The sequence below is a fragment of the Gorilla gorilla genome, chromosome 5 (genome assembly GCF_029281585.2).
Source record: "Gorilla gorilla gorilla isolate KB3781 chromosome 5, NHGRI_mGorGor1-v2.1_pri, whole genome shotgun sequence".
Classification (NCBI taxonomy): Eukaryota; Metazoa; Chordata; class Mammalia; order Primates; family Hominidae; genus Gorilla; species Gorilla gorilla.
Genome location: NC_073229.2, coordinates 60,428,445 through 60,443,106, shown reverse-complemented (window position 1 = coordinate 60,443,106; position 14,662 = coordinate 60,428,445). Strand labels below are relative to the sequence as shown.

General features: G+C 37.9%; 1 protein-coding gene across 4 annotated transcripts in view; it reads right to left on the bottom strand.

The window, feature by feature from the left end:
• The window catches only part of UBR2 (ubiquitin protein ligase E3 component n-recognin 2), a 128,799-nt gene that overhangs the window by 43,704 nt on the left and 70,433 nt on the right, over positions 1–14,662 (bottom strand). For all 4 annotated transcript variants that reach the window (XM_019029814.3, XM_019029813.4, XM_055389634.2 and 1 more), the window contains exons 14-22: positions 13,684–13,812; positions 12,040–12,223; positions 8,948–9,009; positions 7,562–7,672; positions 6,772–6,837; positions 4,922–5,044; positions 4,721–4,784; positions 3,666–3,790; positions 1,098–1,150 (exon numbers count right to left, since the gene is read on the bottom strand). In XM_019029814.3, the coding sequence (XP_018885359.1) occupies positions 1,098–1,150; positions 3,666–3,790; positions 4,721–4,784; positions 4,922–5,044; positions 6,772–6,837; positions 7,562–7,672; positions 8,948–9,009; positions 12,040–12,223; positions 13,684–13,812 (917 nt within the window). The remainder of the gene's footprint in view (positions 1–1,097; positions 1,151–3,665; positions 3,791–4,720; positions 4,785–4,921; positions 5,045–6,771; positions 6,838–7,561; positions 7,673–8,947; positions 9,010–12,039; positions 12,224–13,683; positions 13,813–14,662) is intronic.

The following is a 14,662-nucleotide window of genomic DNA, read 5'->3' as shown; positions in this document are numbered from 1 at the left end:
AAGGCGGGCTGGATCATCTGAAGTTAGGAGTTTGAGACCAGCCTGGTCAACATGGCGAAACCCCATATCTACTAAAAATACAAAAATTAGCCAGGTGTGGTGGCGGGCGCCTGTAATCCCAGCTACTTGGGAGGCTGAGGCAGGAGAATTGCTTGGACCTAGGAGGCGGAGGTTGCAGTGAGCCAAGACCGTGCCACTGCACTTGAGTCTCGCTTTGTCACCCAGGCTGAAGTGAAAAACGATGAAGTATGCCTATATGTACTGACAAAGTATATTACGTAAAAACTAAAAAAAACCAATAAAACCAACAACCCGCCCCCCCAAAGACACAAATACATGGAAACATTCCATTATTTAATTTTTAAAAAGGTTATAGAATAGTAAATATGAAATGAACCCATTTTTTTGTTATAAATATGTGTTCCAAGTATAGAAAAAAAATTTAGAAAGATATACATCTAAACATAATAGAAATCATCTGAGTGGTTGGATTACAGGTAATATTTTTTCTTTGTATTTTTCCATATTTTTTCTAAAAGCAAGTATTGTCTTTATAACCAACAAAAAATAAAGACACTATCTTCAAAAATTTATAGTGGGTTAAAAAAAATGAATACATTGTCATTGGGGTAGAAGCAAAGAAAAAACAGGCTTAAGAAACTGCTTCAATATCTTTAAGGGTATAAACCAGTTTATTGACTGGGGAAGACTGGACACTGGAGAAGGTGGCATTGAGAGGCTATCCCACAATTTAGGCAGCACATTCAAATGGAAACAAAGCAGTTTTAAGAAATTACAATGCATTTACTTAGATCACTGCTGAGGTTAATTTTTACTATTTGAAACCATCAGCTATGAACACCTATTCTGAATGTGACGAAAACCCTCACAATGTCACTTTACGTTGCTGAGTACAGGGTGAGATCAGAAAAGTGAAATGTCAGTGAGAAATCTAATTCAGAGCTATAATTTGAAAATGTCTGTCAATCTCTGAAAGCTGCAACTTCATTCTCAGTTGCATCAAAGAAAACACTCTAAGAAAAATGAATGTACTGGAAAAGTAAAAAAGAATGTGAAATAATAGGAAGTAAACTCACTTGAAATGGGCAACTGCTTCGATTACACTCTCCATGCCAGTCTCCTTGTTCTCCTAAAGGTACAGGACACAAGTGTGTTTCATGTTAATAATAACTACTAGCACTCTGAGCATTGTGTTTTATCTCATTGACCCTCATAACAACCTAAGGTAGATACACCTTATCTCCATTTTTACAGATGAGGATTCCATAGCAAATACAATGATTAATACAAAACTAGACATACTTACTTGGCAAGCTGATGTTTATTCAAATTGATGTATTATTTTTAAATACATAAAATAGATAAAACTTTACGATTTTTAAAAAGTCACTACCATATAGAATCAAGGTAAGAGCTTTCTAAAGGAATTAAATGAAAACACAAAGTATATAAAACATTTTAAAAAGTTTATGTAAAATACGTCTGGTATTTTACAAAATAGTTGCACTAATTTCTTGTCTATTTTCAGTACGACAGCACTTCCCAAATCATATCTCATTCACGATAAGATATTAATAGGAATTCTGTGAATAAATAATTCTTTAAAATGTTTGGGAAATACAGTTACAATCACTTTATTTTTTATTTTTTTGAGACAGAGTCTCGCATTGTTACCCAGGCTGGAGTGCAATGGCATGATCTTGGCTCACTGCAACCTCCACCTTCCAGGTCCAAGCAATTCTCCTGCCTCAGCCTACCAAGTAGCTGGGATTACAGGCGCCTGCCACCACACCTGGCTAATTTTTTTTTTTTTTTTTTTTAGTAGCGATGGGGTTTAACTGTGTTGGCCAGGCTGGTCTTAAACTCCTGACTTCGTGATCCGCCCACCTTGGTCTCCCAAAGTGTTGGGATTACAGGCGTGAGCCAGTGTGCCCGGCTGACAATCTTAAACCACTTAAAAAATGCTTTTTGAAATTTTATTGTTCCTTAAAGCTTAGGCTAAATTATAACTGCTTCCTAATTGAACAACTTGGGATTCACTTCCTGCATTAAAGCAGTACAAGTAATTTTTATCTTGACTAGATATTTAGTGACATTAAGGAATTATTCATCATTCGGCCAGGTGTGGTGGCTTATGCCTGTAATCCCAGCACTTTGGGAGGCTGAGGTGGGCAGATCACTTGAGGCCAGGAGTTCGAGACCAGCCTGGACAACATAGAGCACCCCCATCTCTACTAAAAACACAAAAATTAGCCAGGCATGGTGGCGTGCGCCTGTAATCCCAGCTACTTGGGAGGCTGAGGCATGAGAATCGCTTGAACTCGGGAGGCAGAGGTTATAGTAAGCCAAGATCATGCCATTGTACTCCAGCCTGGGTGACTGAGCCAGACTCTGTCTATCTCTCTCTCTCTCTCTCTCTCTCTCTCTAAACATATATATAAATTATTGTTTTTAAAAGTGTGATAACGTAAAGATAGGGTTTTTAAGAGTCCTCATTTTCTAGATCAGAGTTTTTCAACCTCAGCACTACTGACATTCAGATCAGATATGTTGTAGGGGGTTGTCCTGGGTATTGTAGGATGTTTAGCAGTATCCCTGGCCTCTACCCACTAGATACCAGTAGCATTCCACATCCTGCCCTGAGTAGTGACATTCACAGATGTCCCCTGGGGGGCAAAATTGTCCTCAGTTGAGAATCACTGTTTTAGATACATATAGTGCTATTTATAGATGAAATGGTAAATATAGTATTCTCTAGGAAATAATACAGTGGGGCACAGAGGTTAGTGGTTGGGTATAGATGAAACCAGACTGGCCTCTGTTGAAGCTGGCGATGGGTTTGTTATACTACATTTTTTAATCTCTATAGAAGTTTGAAAAATTTATAATACAAAGTTTAAAAGTATTACTATGCAACAAAGATAAGATAGGTTGAAATCTCAGAAAAATAAATGTTAATTAAGGTTGAAGGTTTTGATCTATGTTTCAAATTAGGGCAAACATTTTGAAAAGCCTCAATGAAAATAAAGTCTCTTCTCAATTATAAGGGTTGAGTTTCTGAAAAGCCCCATGGCTGAAATATAGGTTGCTGGGGAACTTATCGCCCCTGGAAGGAAAAACAGTTGCAATTTAACCTATGAATGTGCTTTTCACTATTATTTTACATTCACTAAAATGAAACAAGGGCTCGTCATTAAGAAGACTCTCTGGAGGCCAAGAAGGAAAAAGCTTAGGAAAACATTATTTATTCTACTCAACATAGGTGAGTAGGCACTTCTGACTCCCTTCCTCAACATACTAGGTTACAAAGCATTATCCACACCCATAGCAACTTTGTACTAAAGACCCTATAATGACCTCTTTCTGTGGGGTACAAACCTTAGTTCTGAGGTTTGGGCTTACTTTTTGTTTAGTGTCCTTATCTTCTTCAAGGCTTTATTGTAAAAGATTCTATTACTATTCTGTTTTCTACTCCTATTCTCTTTTTCTAATTATTCATAATAAGAGTGACTGGAATTATACACATCCCATGACAATAGATTTTACAATTGTGAGAAAGGTATACAGAAGTAAATCTATAGATACTAGACTGATAGGCAGGGAAAAGTTTCTATGGTTTTCTTTTTAGAAATGTAGGTACTTACATCTTCAGGTAAAGACTTCACCAATTCACTATGAGCCATAGGCTTGATACTCAACTGATGGATAATCTCTCGCTTGATTTCATCTGTAGCATTTACCTGTCCAACTCCAGGACTAAATCTCTCTCCTGTCAAAAATGGAAAAGTACATATACATACATTTAACATAATCACAATACTTTTGTGATATATACTTATAATTCATGCAGCATGTTATATTTCTCTAAGTCTGTCTGAGCAATGGGAAAGTAATGACTGTTCTGGCAATAAGCCAGGGAGAGAGCAGCTCCTGACCATGCTTCTGCGTCTCAGACCCAAAACGTGAGGGCAGGCTTTAGGTAGTGGAGAGAGCTCTTGTTCCTGTTTTGAAAGAATGGGATCAGAAATGTGGGAAGGGATTAAATGTGGTCAAGGAAACTGCATTTACCCCATTCTCCTTGTGGCAGCAAGGAGGGAGAGCCTTCCTTTCCCCTACTATCTAGTGGCAAATAAAATATCAACTTCAGAGACCTTCTTCACTGGTATCATCTCCTGACAGTAGCCAGGATTCTCTGCTCTATGGACTACAGGGGGTCTAAACCAGTAGTAAAGGACTGAAAATATAGGTAATAAGGAAAGAAATCCACATCTATTAGCCATAGGTCTCCTTTAGCTTGGAATTATTGTATCTGAAGTCAAGAAGATACTTTTGTACCACAAACCCATGGAGAGAAACATAGTTAAGATATAAATCAAGAGTAAATAGATCTTAAATATCCTATTCCTTGATTGCTAAATTCTCCTGTCCCCCGCTCCCCCAACCACCACCTCGCAAAATACAGTCTTCCAGTTTATTCTGCTTCAGTAGTTGTATTTTCTCCTTCTTCCAAAGCACCACGGTGCTATTACTCTCAATATTACAGTAACCAGAGGGGAGAAAAAGAGAAATATTCCAATTCTCTTCCCCTAAGACTGAGCATCCTCTCAAAACAAAGGAAACACAGGCCAGAAATTCCAAACTATTTGCTACTATAAACATCAATGTAATTTATTAAATGCCTCAAACAATTTAAACTTACCAACAAGCATTATAATGAGGTATAGCATTTCTTCTATTAGAGTATTGTTCTGCTGAACAACATCCTATAAACAAGTGAGGGAAGATAAAGTTCAGAGATAAGAATATGCATATTGCATAATCTCAGAGGATTAACATATCCAAAAAGAAGGAAAGATGCTTCTTTAGCAATGTGTTGTGGTTTCATAAAACACGTTCTTACCTTATGGGTAATCTCAGAACTAAATCTTTTTCCATAGTCTGGAGTACTGAAAATCTGATAAAGTTCAAAGCGGCTGAGCATGATCATCAGGAAATGATTTGGATCCATCATGGAGACACCTGTCTTTTTTTTTTTTTTAATGTTTGAGATAAAGGAAAAGAGGAAGGTCAAAGGGGCCACTATTGAAACAATTAGTGAGAGATAGTTTGGCTTGCCCAAGAGAAAGCAGTTTACCAATCCTAAAAGGTTCACCAATCCCAATAAAAGATGAAAACCCATTTAACCTCAATCCCTACTTGTGGTAGCAGGCAAGTGTGGAAAGGAATCTAAATTGGTAAAACAAAATACAAACAAGCCCCAAACCTAAGCCCACCCAGCACAGTAACACAGACTATGAGTTCTCTTTCCTTCTAATGCTTTGAAATAATTGTATTCCTATGAATTCAGTGCCAAAATTTTATTTTGGGGTTCTCTGATCACCGTTTGGACTTGGAAATGTGGTATATTAATTAACCTTCTAGTATTTTAAAAATACAGATCATATTAAACTATTATCAAGATCTCCTATTTTTTTCTGGTAAGCATTATACTGACTGAAGTGACAGCTTTTAAATATTAGTTTCAATTCTCTTTTAATTCCATTTTTATAAATTATAAATAAACCTAGATTTTGTTCTGAACTAATATTTTTTTGAAATATACATTTCTTGACTTTATTTTTATTTATTTATTTTTTGAGATGGAGTCTCACTCTGTCACCCAGGTTGGAGTCCAGTGGAGTGATCTCAGCTCATTGCAACCTCCGCCTCCCAAGTTTAAGTGATTCTCCTGTCCTGGCCTCCCAAGTAGCTGGGACTACAGGCGCATGACACCATGCCAGGCTAATTTTTGTAATTTTAGTAGAGACAGGGTTTCACCATGTTGGCCAGGCTGGACTCAAACTCCTGACCTCAGGTGATCCACACGCCTCAGCCTCCCAAAAGGCTGGGATTACAGGTGTGAGCCTCTGTGCCTAGCCAGCTTTATTTTTCTATAATGACTAAATCCATTCAGCAGTATCAGAGAACAACTACTATGTGACAAGCACTATGCAAGGCAAAAGGGACAAAAAAAGAAACAAGATATAACTGCCATGGTTTGGTGGGGTGGGGGTAGGGTGCTGAAGAGTAAACAGTAATCACAGTTCACGGTTGTGAGTGCTATGGCAGGGTTAAATACCATGCTAGGGTCCTCACAAAAGGGACACGTAGCCAAGTTTTAGTGTGTCAGGGAAGGCTTCCTGGAGGAAGTAATGCTAAAGTAAACACAAAGACAAGCAGGAAAATAAGTTAGCTACGTAAATGGAAAAAGAAGGGGTGGGTAACTTAGGGAGCAAAAGAAATAAATACGCAGAGTTTAAGATGTATGAGAATATGGCAAATTCAGGGAACTTCAATGCGGTTAAGTATCGCAGTCCTGAAAATTAGTTTAAGGGGTTTAAACTACGAGGTTTAACATTAGTACATTAGTTAAAGAACCAGAGGACAATGAAGAAAGGATGGCTTTCAGGTATATGACTTTAGCAACTAGGTAGACTGTGGAACAATTCACCAAGGTAGGGAAGTGAAGACAGGAAGAAGGTATGGAGGAAACATGAGGAGTTATTCTGAACACGTTTAATATGAAGTGTGTCTAGGAAATATAGATGGAAATGATCTAAAGGCTGTTAGCCATATGAGTTTGGAGCTTAGGAGACAGGGCTAGGCTGGAGTTGTAGATTTGGGAGTGATCACAAGTGACTGAATTCTATGGAAATAACAAGAAGCAAAGATTCCCCACAACCTTTAAGTTCAATGCTTTTAATTCATTACCTGAAGCATTACTACATCCTTGTCAAACATCTCACGTCTGCATTTCACATTATGGTAGTAATAAATCTAAAAAAAAAAGTAATTATATTGAGTAAATAGTTTTTATTGGTTCAGGCTCTCTCTAATCCTTCCCCAAAAGCACAAGTTTGTACAAGAATGTGTGCATGTGTGTGATGTGGTTTCTCTAACAATTAACATTATCTTAGTAAAGATTAATTAATTACAGATTTTCACATTACAGTGGTCATGATATGGTTCACATTTTGCAGCTAACTTGCTGGGTTTCTGAATAAAGTAAAAGGTTGTGGTCTCAGGATGGTTAGGAGCTACCAAACACAGGAGAAAAAAAAAATCTGTTTATTCCTATACCACCCCAAATGTGCCAGATCTTGTCTGATCTTGGAAAAAAAAAAAATTCATTCCAAGCCTATGTGAGGTCTATAAAAAGTAAAACCTCAATTTTACAGCTATATTAAAAGGCCTTTTATCTTTTAATTCAATTTGATTTAAATAGATAAAATCTGGATTTTTATTTTTTAATATCCAACTTTGTCCCAAAAAATTATTTCAAGTAAAAGTCATGACCACTGTTGTTCATTTCTACTTTTTCCATTATTTCTTGACAAACTATGAATAAAAGTTTTAAGAAACTTTTTGTTTTATCATTAATCTTTTCAAACAATTTTAATATAGATACTCAGCTTTCACTGACTAAGTCCACTGAAAATTACAACTTTCACAGAAGCCAAGAATGGAATGAAAACTCTTCATAGAATTAGAAAACACTTACCTGGTTTACTAGAGAGAACCCATTTCTTCTCCACATTCCGGCATGTACTTGGGCACACAGAACAAGACATCTAAGAGGGTGTTCTATCAACATGGGTGGGCTAAGTTCACTCTATATATACAAAAAATAAAAAAACAGAAAACAAAAAAAACACACACATAAAATCAGTTCTAAAAAGAAGTTTGGTTGATAGGGATAAATGCTTTTATAAAACACAATATAAATTATTATTATTTTTTGAGACAGAGTCTCACTCTGTCACCCAGGCTTTAGTGCAGTGGCACGATCTCGGCCTCCCAGGTTCAAGCCATTCTCCTGCCTCAGCCTCCCGAGTAGCTGGGATTACAGGCATAAGCCAACACGCTTGGCCAATTTTTGTATTTTTAGTAGAGATGGGGACTCGCCATGTTGGCTAGGTTGGTCTTGAACTCCTGACCTCAGGTGATCCACCCATCTCAGCTTCCCAAAGTGCTGCGATTACAGGTGTGGGCCACTGTGCCCGGCCTTATTTATTTTAATTATTTTAAGATATGTTTGTGTGATTGTTAGTTTTATATATCAATTTAGCAAGGCTATGATATCCCATTTATGGTCAACACCAATCTAATGTTGCTATGAAGGTATTTTTTACACATGATTAACATTTAAATCATAGACTGGCTGAGCATGGTAGCTCGCACCTGTAATCTCAGCACTTTGGGAGGCTGAGGCAGGTGGATCACCTGAGATCAGGAGTTCCAGACCAGCCTGGGCAACATGGTGAAACCCTGTCTCTACTAAAAATACAAAAATTAGCTGGGAGTGGTGGCAGGCACCTGTATTCCAGCTTCTTGGGAGGCTGAGGCAGGAGAATTCCTTAAACCACAGAGGTAGAGGTTGCAGTGAGCCGAGATCGCGCCACTGCATTCCAGCCTGGGTGACAGAGTGAGACTCCGTCTCAAAAAAAAAAAAATCATAGACTCTGAGTAAAGCAGATTACCCTCCAAACATGGGTGGGCTTCATCAGTTCAGTTGAAGGCCTTGAGAAAAGACTGACGTCCCCCACGGAAGAAGGAATTCTGCCTTTATGACAGCCACTGTACTCAAGACTGCAGCATCAACTCTTCCCTGGGTCTCTCCAGTCTGCCAGTCTGCTAGGCTCCCCTGCATATTTCAGACTTGCCAGATTTCAGCCCCCACAATTTCATGAGCCAGTTCCTTACAACAAATCTCTGTCTCTCTCTCTATATATATGTATCTATACACACACACACACACACACACACACACACATCTTACTGGTTCTGTTCCTCTGGAGAACCCAAACTAAAAATGTGTTTCAAAGTGATTCCAAATACAAAGAACATAATAAATAAGTATTCACTTTTAAATGTAAGCACCACTTACTAGAGGTAGGAGCTCTGGAAATTTATATGCCACTTCACTTTTGCTTAATAATACATGTAAACCTGCATGAAAGAACAAACAAAAAACAGTATTTCTATCAGTAAAAATCATCTAGGAAAAATACCCTAAATATTCACTCAACTTTATATCTAACTTCTTTTCTCTTTGGGAACCTATCAAATTACCAATTAAGATAGAAAATGATCTATATTCGTAAGAGGCTTATTATTATTATTTTTTTTTTGAGATGGAGTCTCGCTCTGTCACCCGGCTGGAGTGCAGTGGCGCGATCTTGGATCACTGCAAGCTCCGCCTCCCGGGTTCACGCCATTCTCCTGCCTCAGCCTCCCGAGTAGGTGGGACCACAGGCGCCCGCCACCATGCCCGGCTAATAAAAGAGGCTTTTTAATGCTTCTCATGAATCTGTTATCAAAGGCACACTTAGAACTAGTCTTAGTTGTATGTACTAATACACACCGAAGACATTTTAAAAGCTATCAAAACAATTTATATACACGTTATACCAGCTTTAAGAGTTGTATTTCACTGGGCCATGGAATTTGTTCCCATTTAAAGTATAGCAGTGAGAGATCCTTCTGGCCACTGATCGGAGAAACTGGCCCTGGAATTCACGGTCCTTACTGATACTGACCTTTGAATTAAGTTCCCCAGAACTTTTGGTTTAGGATCAAAGCCTCCTTAGTTTCTAACCTCAAGGGATCTTGGCTGACTGCAACCTCTGCCTCCCAGGTTCAAGCAATTCTCCTGCCTCAGCCTCCTGAGCAGAGCAGCTGGGACTACAGGCGCACTCCACCACGCCCAGCTAATTTTTTTATTTTTAGTAGAGACGGGGTTTTGCCATGTTGGCCAGGCTGGTCTCGAACTCCTGACCTCAGGTGATCTGCTGGCCTCGGCCTCCCAAAGTGCTGGGATTACAGGCATGAGCCACCACGCCCAGCCTTCAGTTCATTCTGAATGTGTTCTGTTTATGCTATTGCTTAAACAGAGGACACCCTTTAAAGTCTTATCAATATATAATGGCCACTTACTCAAGCCTGGTTTGAGGCTTTCTTCATCTAGGAAAACTTGCACTACTAATGCCATTCTAATAGCTTATTCTCAACATTTACTGCTCCATTTGTAAATGTTGTAAATGCTCAACATTTACAAACTCCATTAGCACTTGCTTCAAACTGTCCATGAACTGTTTTGTGTTGGTTTACTTAGATTTCCAATTAGATTATAAGCAGTTAGTCTAAGGTTTATGAAATACAATGAAATGAATACTCAAAAATATTCACACAACAGCTTTGAGGGAGGTAAAAACCTAGGCAGAAATTAGTACATTTTTAGAGTACTGACTTTTTCACTGTAGATAACTATCAGCATCAGCTTCCTCCCATAAAATTAGACTTTTTTTTTTTTTTTGAGACAGAGTCTCACTCTGATTTTTAAAGGCAGAAGAGATCAGTGGCTCAGTTGGAGACAGGACTCATTACTCAATTTCTTGCCTTTTTTTTTTTTTTTTAATGGCATGTGCAGGGCATGCCACGCTGTGCCTGCATGCTACTTCCACACGCATGCCTCACTTTCTTGCCTTCTGTCCAATACTTTTCCACAACACCATGCCATCAATTGCCTGTGTTGAGGATTGACAGTTCAGTTGCTCAAAACACTTATAAAAACAAAACTGGGCCTGAACAAGTTATAGAAATAAGAGAGATTTCTTCGTAGGATCATGATTTCATTTTAGGTAATGGTCTATTGTACCATTTTATATTCATATGTCTAGGAATAACAACTTTATAAGCCTCAGAGTAAGTAATCATCTTAAATTACCATGACTTCAATAATATACCCATGGCAAGGGTCTATCCGTGGGATAACGTGATAGGTCTCAGAACAATGAAAAAAAAAAAATGCCTTCAGAATGAAAGAGGAATCATTACTACTGACCCCATGTACATTAAAAGGATAATGAAGGAATATTAACAACTCTAGGCCCACAAATCTGATAACTTAGATGAAATGGATCAATTCCTTGAAAGACACAGACTACCAAAACTCACACAAGGAGAAACAGATAACCTAAACAGGCCCGTATCTATTAAAGAAATTGAGTCAATTATTAATAACCTTCCAAAAACTAAAGCATCAGATGAGAGGACTTCACTGGTGAATTCTGTCAAACATTTAAGGAAGAAATGAAACAAACTCTCTACAATCTCCTCCAGAAAAAAACAAAACAAAACAAAAAACACACCCTCACATCACATTAAGCTACTGAGCCATAAACTTAACATAAACTACATATTTTACAATGAGTAAAAATACCTTCAAAATTTCTTTCTGTTCTCTGAGTTAAAACGGAACCAAAGAAAACAACAGTGTGCGAGCAAGAAAAGAATACCTAGAATCAAGAAATATGAAAGCTGTACTGAAATGAGTCTGCAGAGATGGATAAGTGCATATTCAAAGCCTTTGGCCATGTAAGATGGCAGCTTCAGACATTCTACCAATTAATTACAAGTGGCTTATAAATCAACTACTTGAAATTAAAAGAATTATCACCCCATTATGTCCTTGTTCTTGACCTGTTGTGTAAAAAGCTATCAATAAATATATGAAACAGCTCAGAGGGAGAGGAAAAAAAGGAGAATAGAAAACCCAGGGTGACTTCAAGTGATTAGCAATTGCTTAAGTGACAGATTAATTTGAATGGTAACAACATAGACTTTGAAGCTGGATTCGATGAAATGATAAAACATGTGGTATCTGTAGTTGTTTAAAGAAGCACTATGGTATAACGGCTATAAACATGGCCTCTGGTGCCAAACTTCCTCATAATGCCAACTGATTCTTTCTTGTTGTGTGACTTACTAAGCAAGTCACTCTCTATGCCTCTGTCTTCCCATCTATGAAGCAAGCTTAATAATAATACCTACTTCACAGGACGATGTGATGATTGGATAAGTTAATGATGTAGAAATCACAGAATAACAACTGGCACAAAGTAAGTATTCACAGATATTAACCACAAACAACAATTTAAGAGATAATTTTAGGGTTTTATTTTAGGGGAAATGCTTTACCTGCAAGTAAGCGAGAAACTGGGAGGTGAATGCTAACTTTTTCTTGGGAAACACAGTATCTGATAGTTTCCACTGAATGTCCACAAATGCTTAGTGTGATTGGCTGTTCACCATCAGTATAACCACCATGACACTGCATCAGTACAGCGAGACATTTCTTGTAAGCTTCGATTAACACTTTTTCCTAAAAAAGAGGGTTTTTCTGTAAGTTACTCAAAAGGTTGAGTTTCTACAACATTGAATAAGCACCTTAAATTCAGTGAGTAAGTACCTCAAATAACAATATGGGCAAAACCAAACTCAATCCTCCCTCCCAAATTTGGTCCCTCTTCCAGTGTCCCTCATCTCAGTGAATGATACATTTACTCATATAGTGCAGAAATCCATAAGTTATTCCAGTACCCTCCTTTCCCCCATTCCCCATTGTCCAATCTATTACCAAGTTGGCAACTTCATCTTCTAAGTTTCTCTCAAAACTTGCTACTTTTCTCTATCTCTAGTAACTCCAAGGCATTGCCAAGCGTCTCTCTATTAAATTCCTGCTTTGACTCTTGCCCCCTTCATCCATTCTCCATACAGAGCAATTTTAAAAAACATGTAAATTGAATCATGTCACTGTATGGAGAATGGATAAAGGGGGCAAGAGTTGAAGCAGGGAATTTAATAGAGAGATGGTAATCTCCAAAGGCTTCCCACTTCAATTCAAATAAAATGCAGGCTGAGTGTGGTGGCTCACGCTGGTAATTCCAAGACTTTGGGAGGCCGAGGCAAGCAGATCGCTTGAGCCCGGGAATTCAAGACCAGCCTGGGCAACACGGCGAAACCCTGTCTCTACAAAAAATAGAAAAATTAGCCAGGTGTGGTGGAGTGTGCCTGTTGTCCCAGCTACTTGGGAGGCTGAGGTGGGATCACCTAAGCCCAGGGAGGTTGAGGCTGCAGTGAGCCGGGATTGCACCACTGCACTCTGGCCTGGGCAACAGAGTGAGCTGTGTCTCAAAAAAAAACAAAAAAAACAAAAAACAACCATGGCCAAGGCCCCGAAAAATCACTCCTGTGCCCAAATCTCTGTTCTCTACTTCTGTGCTCCAACCACAGACCTTTCTATAGCTCCTAGGACTACCCTAGTCCCTGTCATCACAGACTATAATGCAGCTGTCTTCTCAGTCAGGAATATCATTTACTCATTGTTCCATTAACTTTTAGAGATTGTTCAGACCTTACAGAAACCTCCCTAACCTCATAATGTATACAGGCTCTCATCTAGACTTTATCGCCAAAGGAAGGCCAAAATAATTTTAAGACACAGGACAAATGTACCAATAATAAAACTTTATTTTTGAATAAATTTAGAAACTACCATTTTTATATCCTCAAAGTCTAGAAGGGATTATGGAAAAAAAACAAAGATAGTTACATTAGGGAAGAGACAATCTGGATTATTTCTTTCTCTATTTTTCAAGTTTTTCCTCAGGCTGTAGAATTTTAAAATTTTACTGAGTTTATAGGTGGAGAAGGAAAATATGCTGTTTAATGAACTAAGTATCACCACTATTTTCTCCAGATCTCCTTGAAATTTACGTAGGATTCTGCTTATTCCTCCCTCTTCCACTTTCCTCCTATTCCCCGCACCCAGAAGAAACTCACATCTGAAGCACACCAGTCCTGCATCATTGAAATGACATGTGTTAATTTCATTTGTAGTGTGAAGGCTGCTTCCCACTCTGGTTCCATTTCAATATGTTGTCCTACTTGACGTGTAATTGGATCCATTCCCTTAAAGGAAGTGAAAAAATTATATATGAATGAAAATTATAGTTGTTCTTTTATATGGAAACCTAAGAAGTAATGTAGGAGAAATATATATTGATTATAAAAACATAGAAGGTATAAGTTTTAACAGGAAACTTCAAGTACTATGAGAAATAATAGCTTTTAAAATTATGTGTTTATGTAACATTCTCTAAAATATAAATTTAGAAATCCCAATAAACGCATTATTTCAGAGGTATCATCTAAGATCTGTTTTAGGCAATAAAATACTTCAATATTTCACTGCAATAATCCTTCCTTTTTAGCTCTATGGTCTATAGAAAAAATTGTTAAAAGAAATGTGACAAGCTTTTAAAATGTTATTGAATTTATAACTGTATTTTATAATAAAGTTTTAATATTATGTCCTAATATGCAATTAAAAGTTTTCACAGAGCCTGAAAGAAGGCAAAACAATAAATAGCTTTTAATTAAAATTACTGTTCAGAAACTAGCCTAACTATTCTAGTATGTCAGAACTTATTAAACAATAGAGAATACAGAATACTTCAAGTATCAAAAATGACCAAAGTAGCTATTGTTTTCACAGATACATGAAAAACATAGTAGTATTATAATAAATTAAACACCCATGAACTACCACCCAACCTAGGAACTAGAATGGTAAGTCAGGCCAGACATGGTGGCCCACGCCTGTAATCCCAGCACTTTGGGAGGCTGAGGCGGGTGGATCACTTGAGGTCAGGAATTCAAGACCAGCCTGGCCAACATGGCGAAACCCTGTCTCTACTAACAATACAAAAATGAGCTAGGTGTGGTGGTGTGCACCTGTAATCCCAGCTACTCGGGAGGC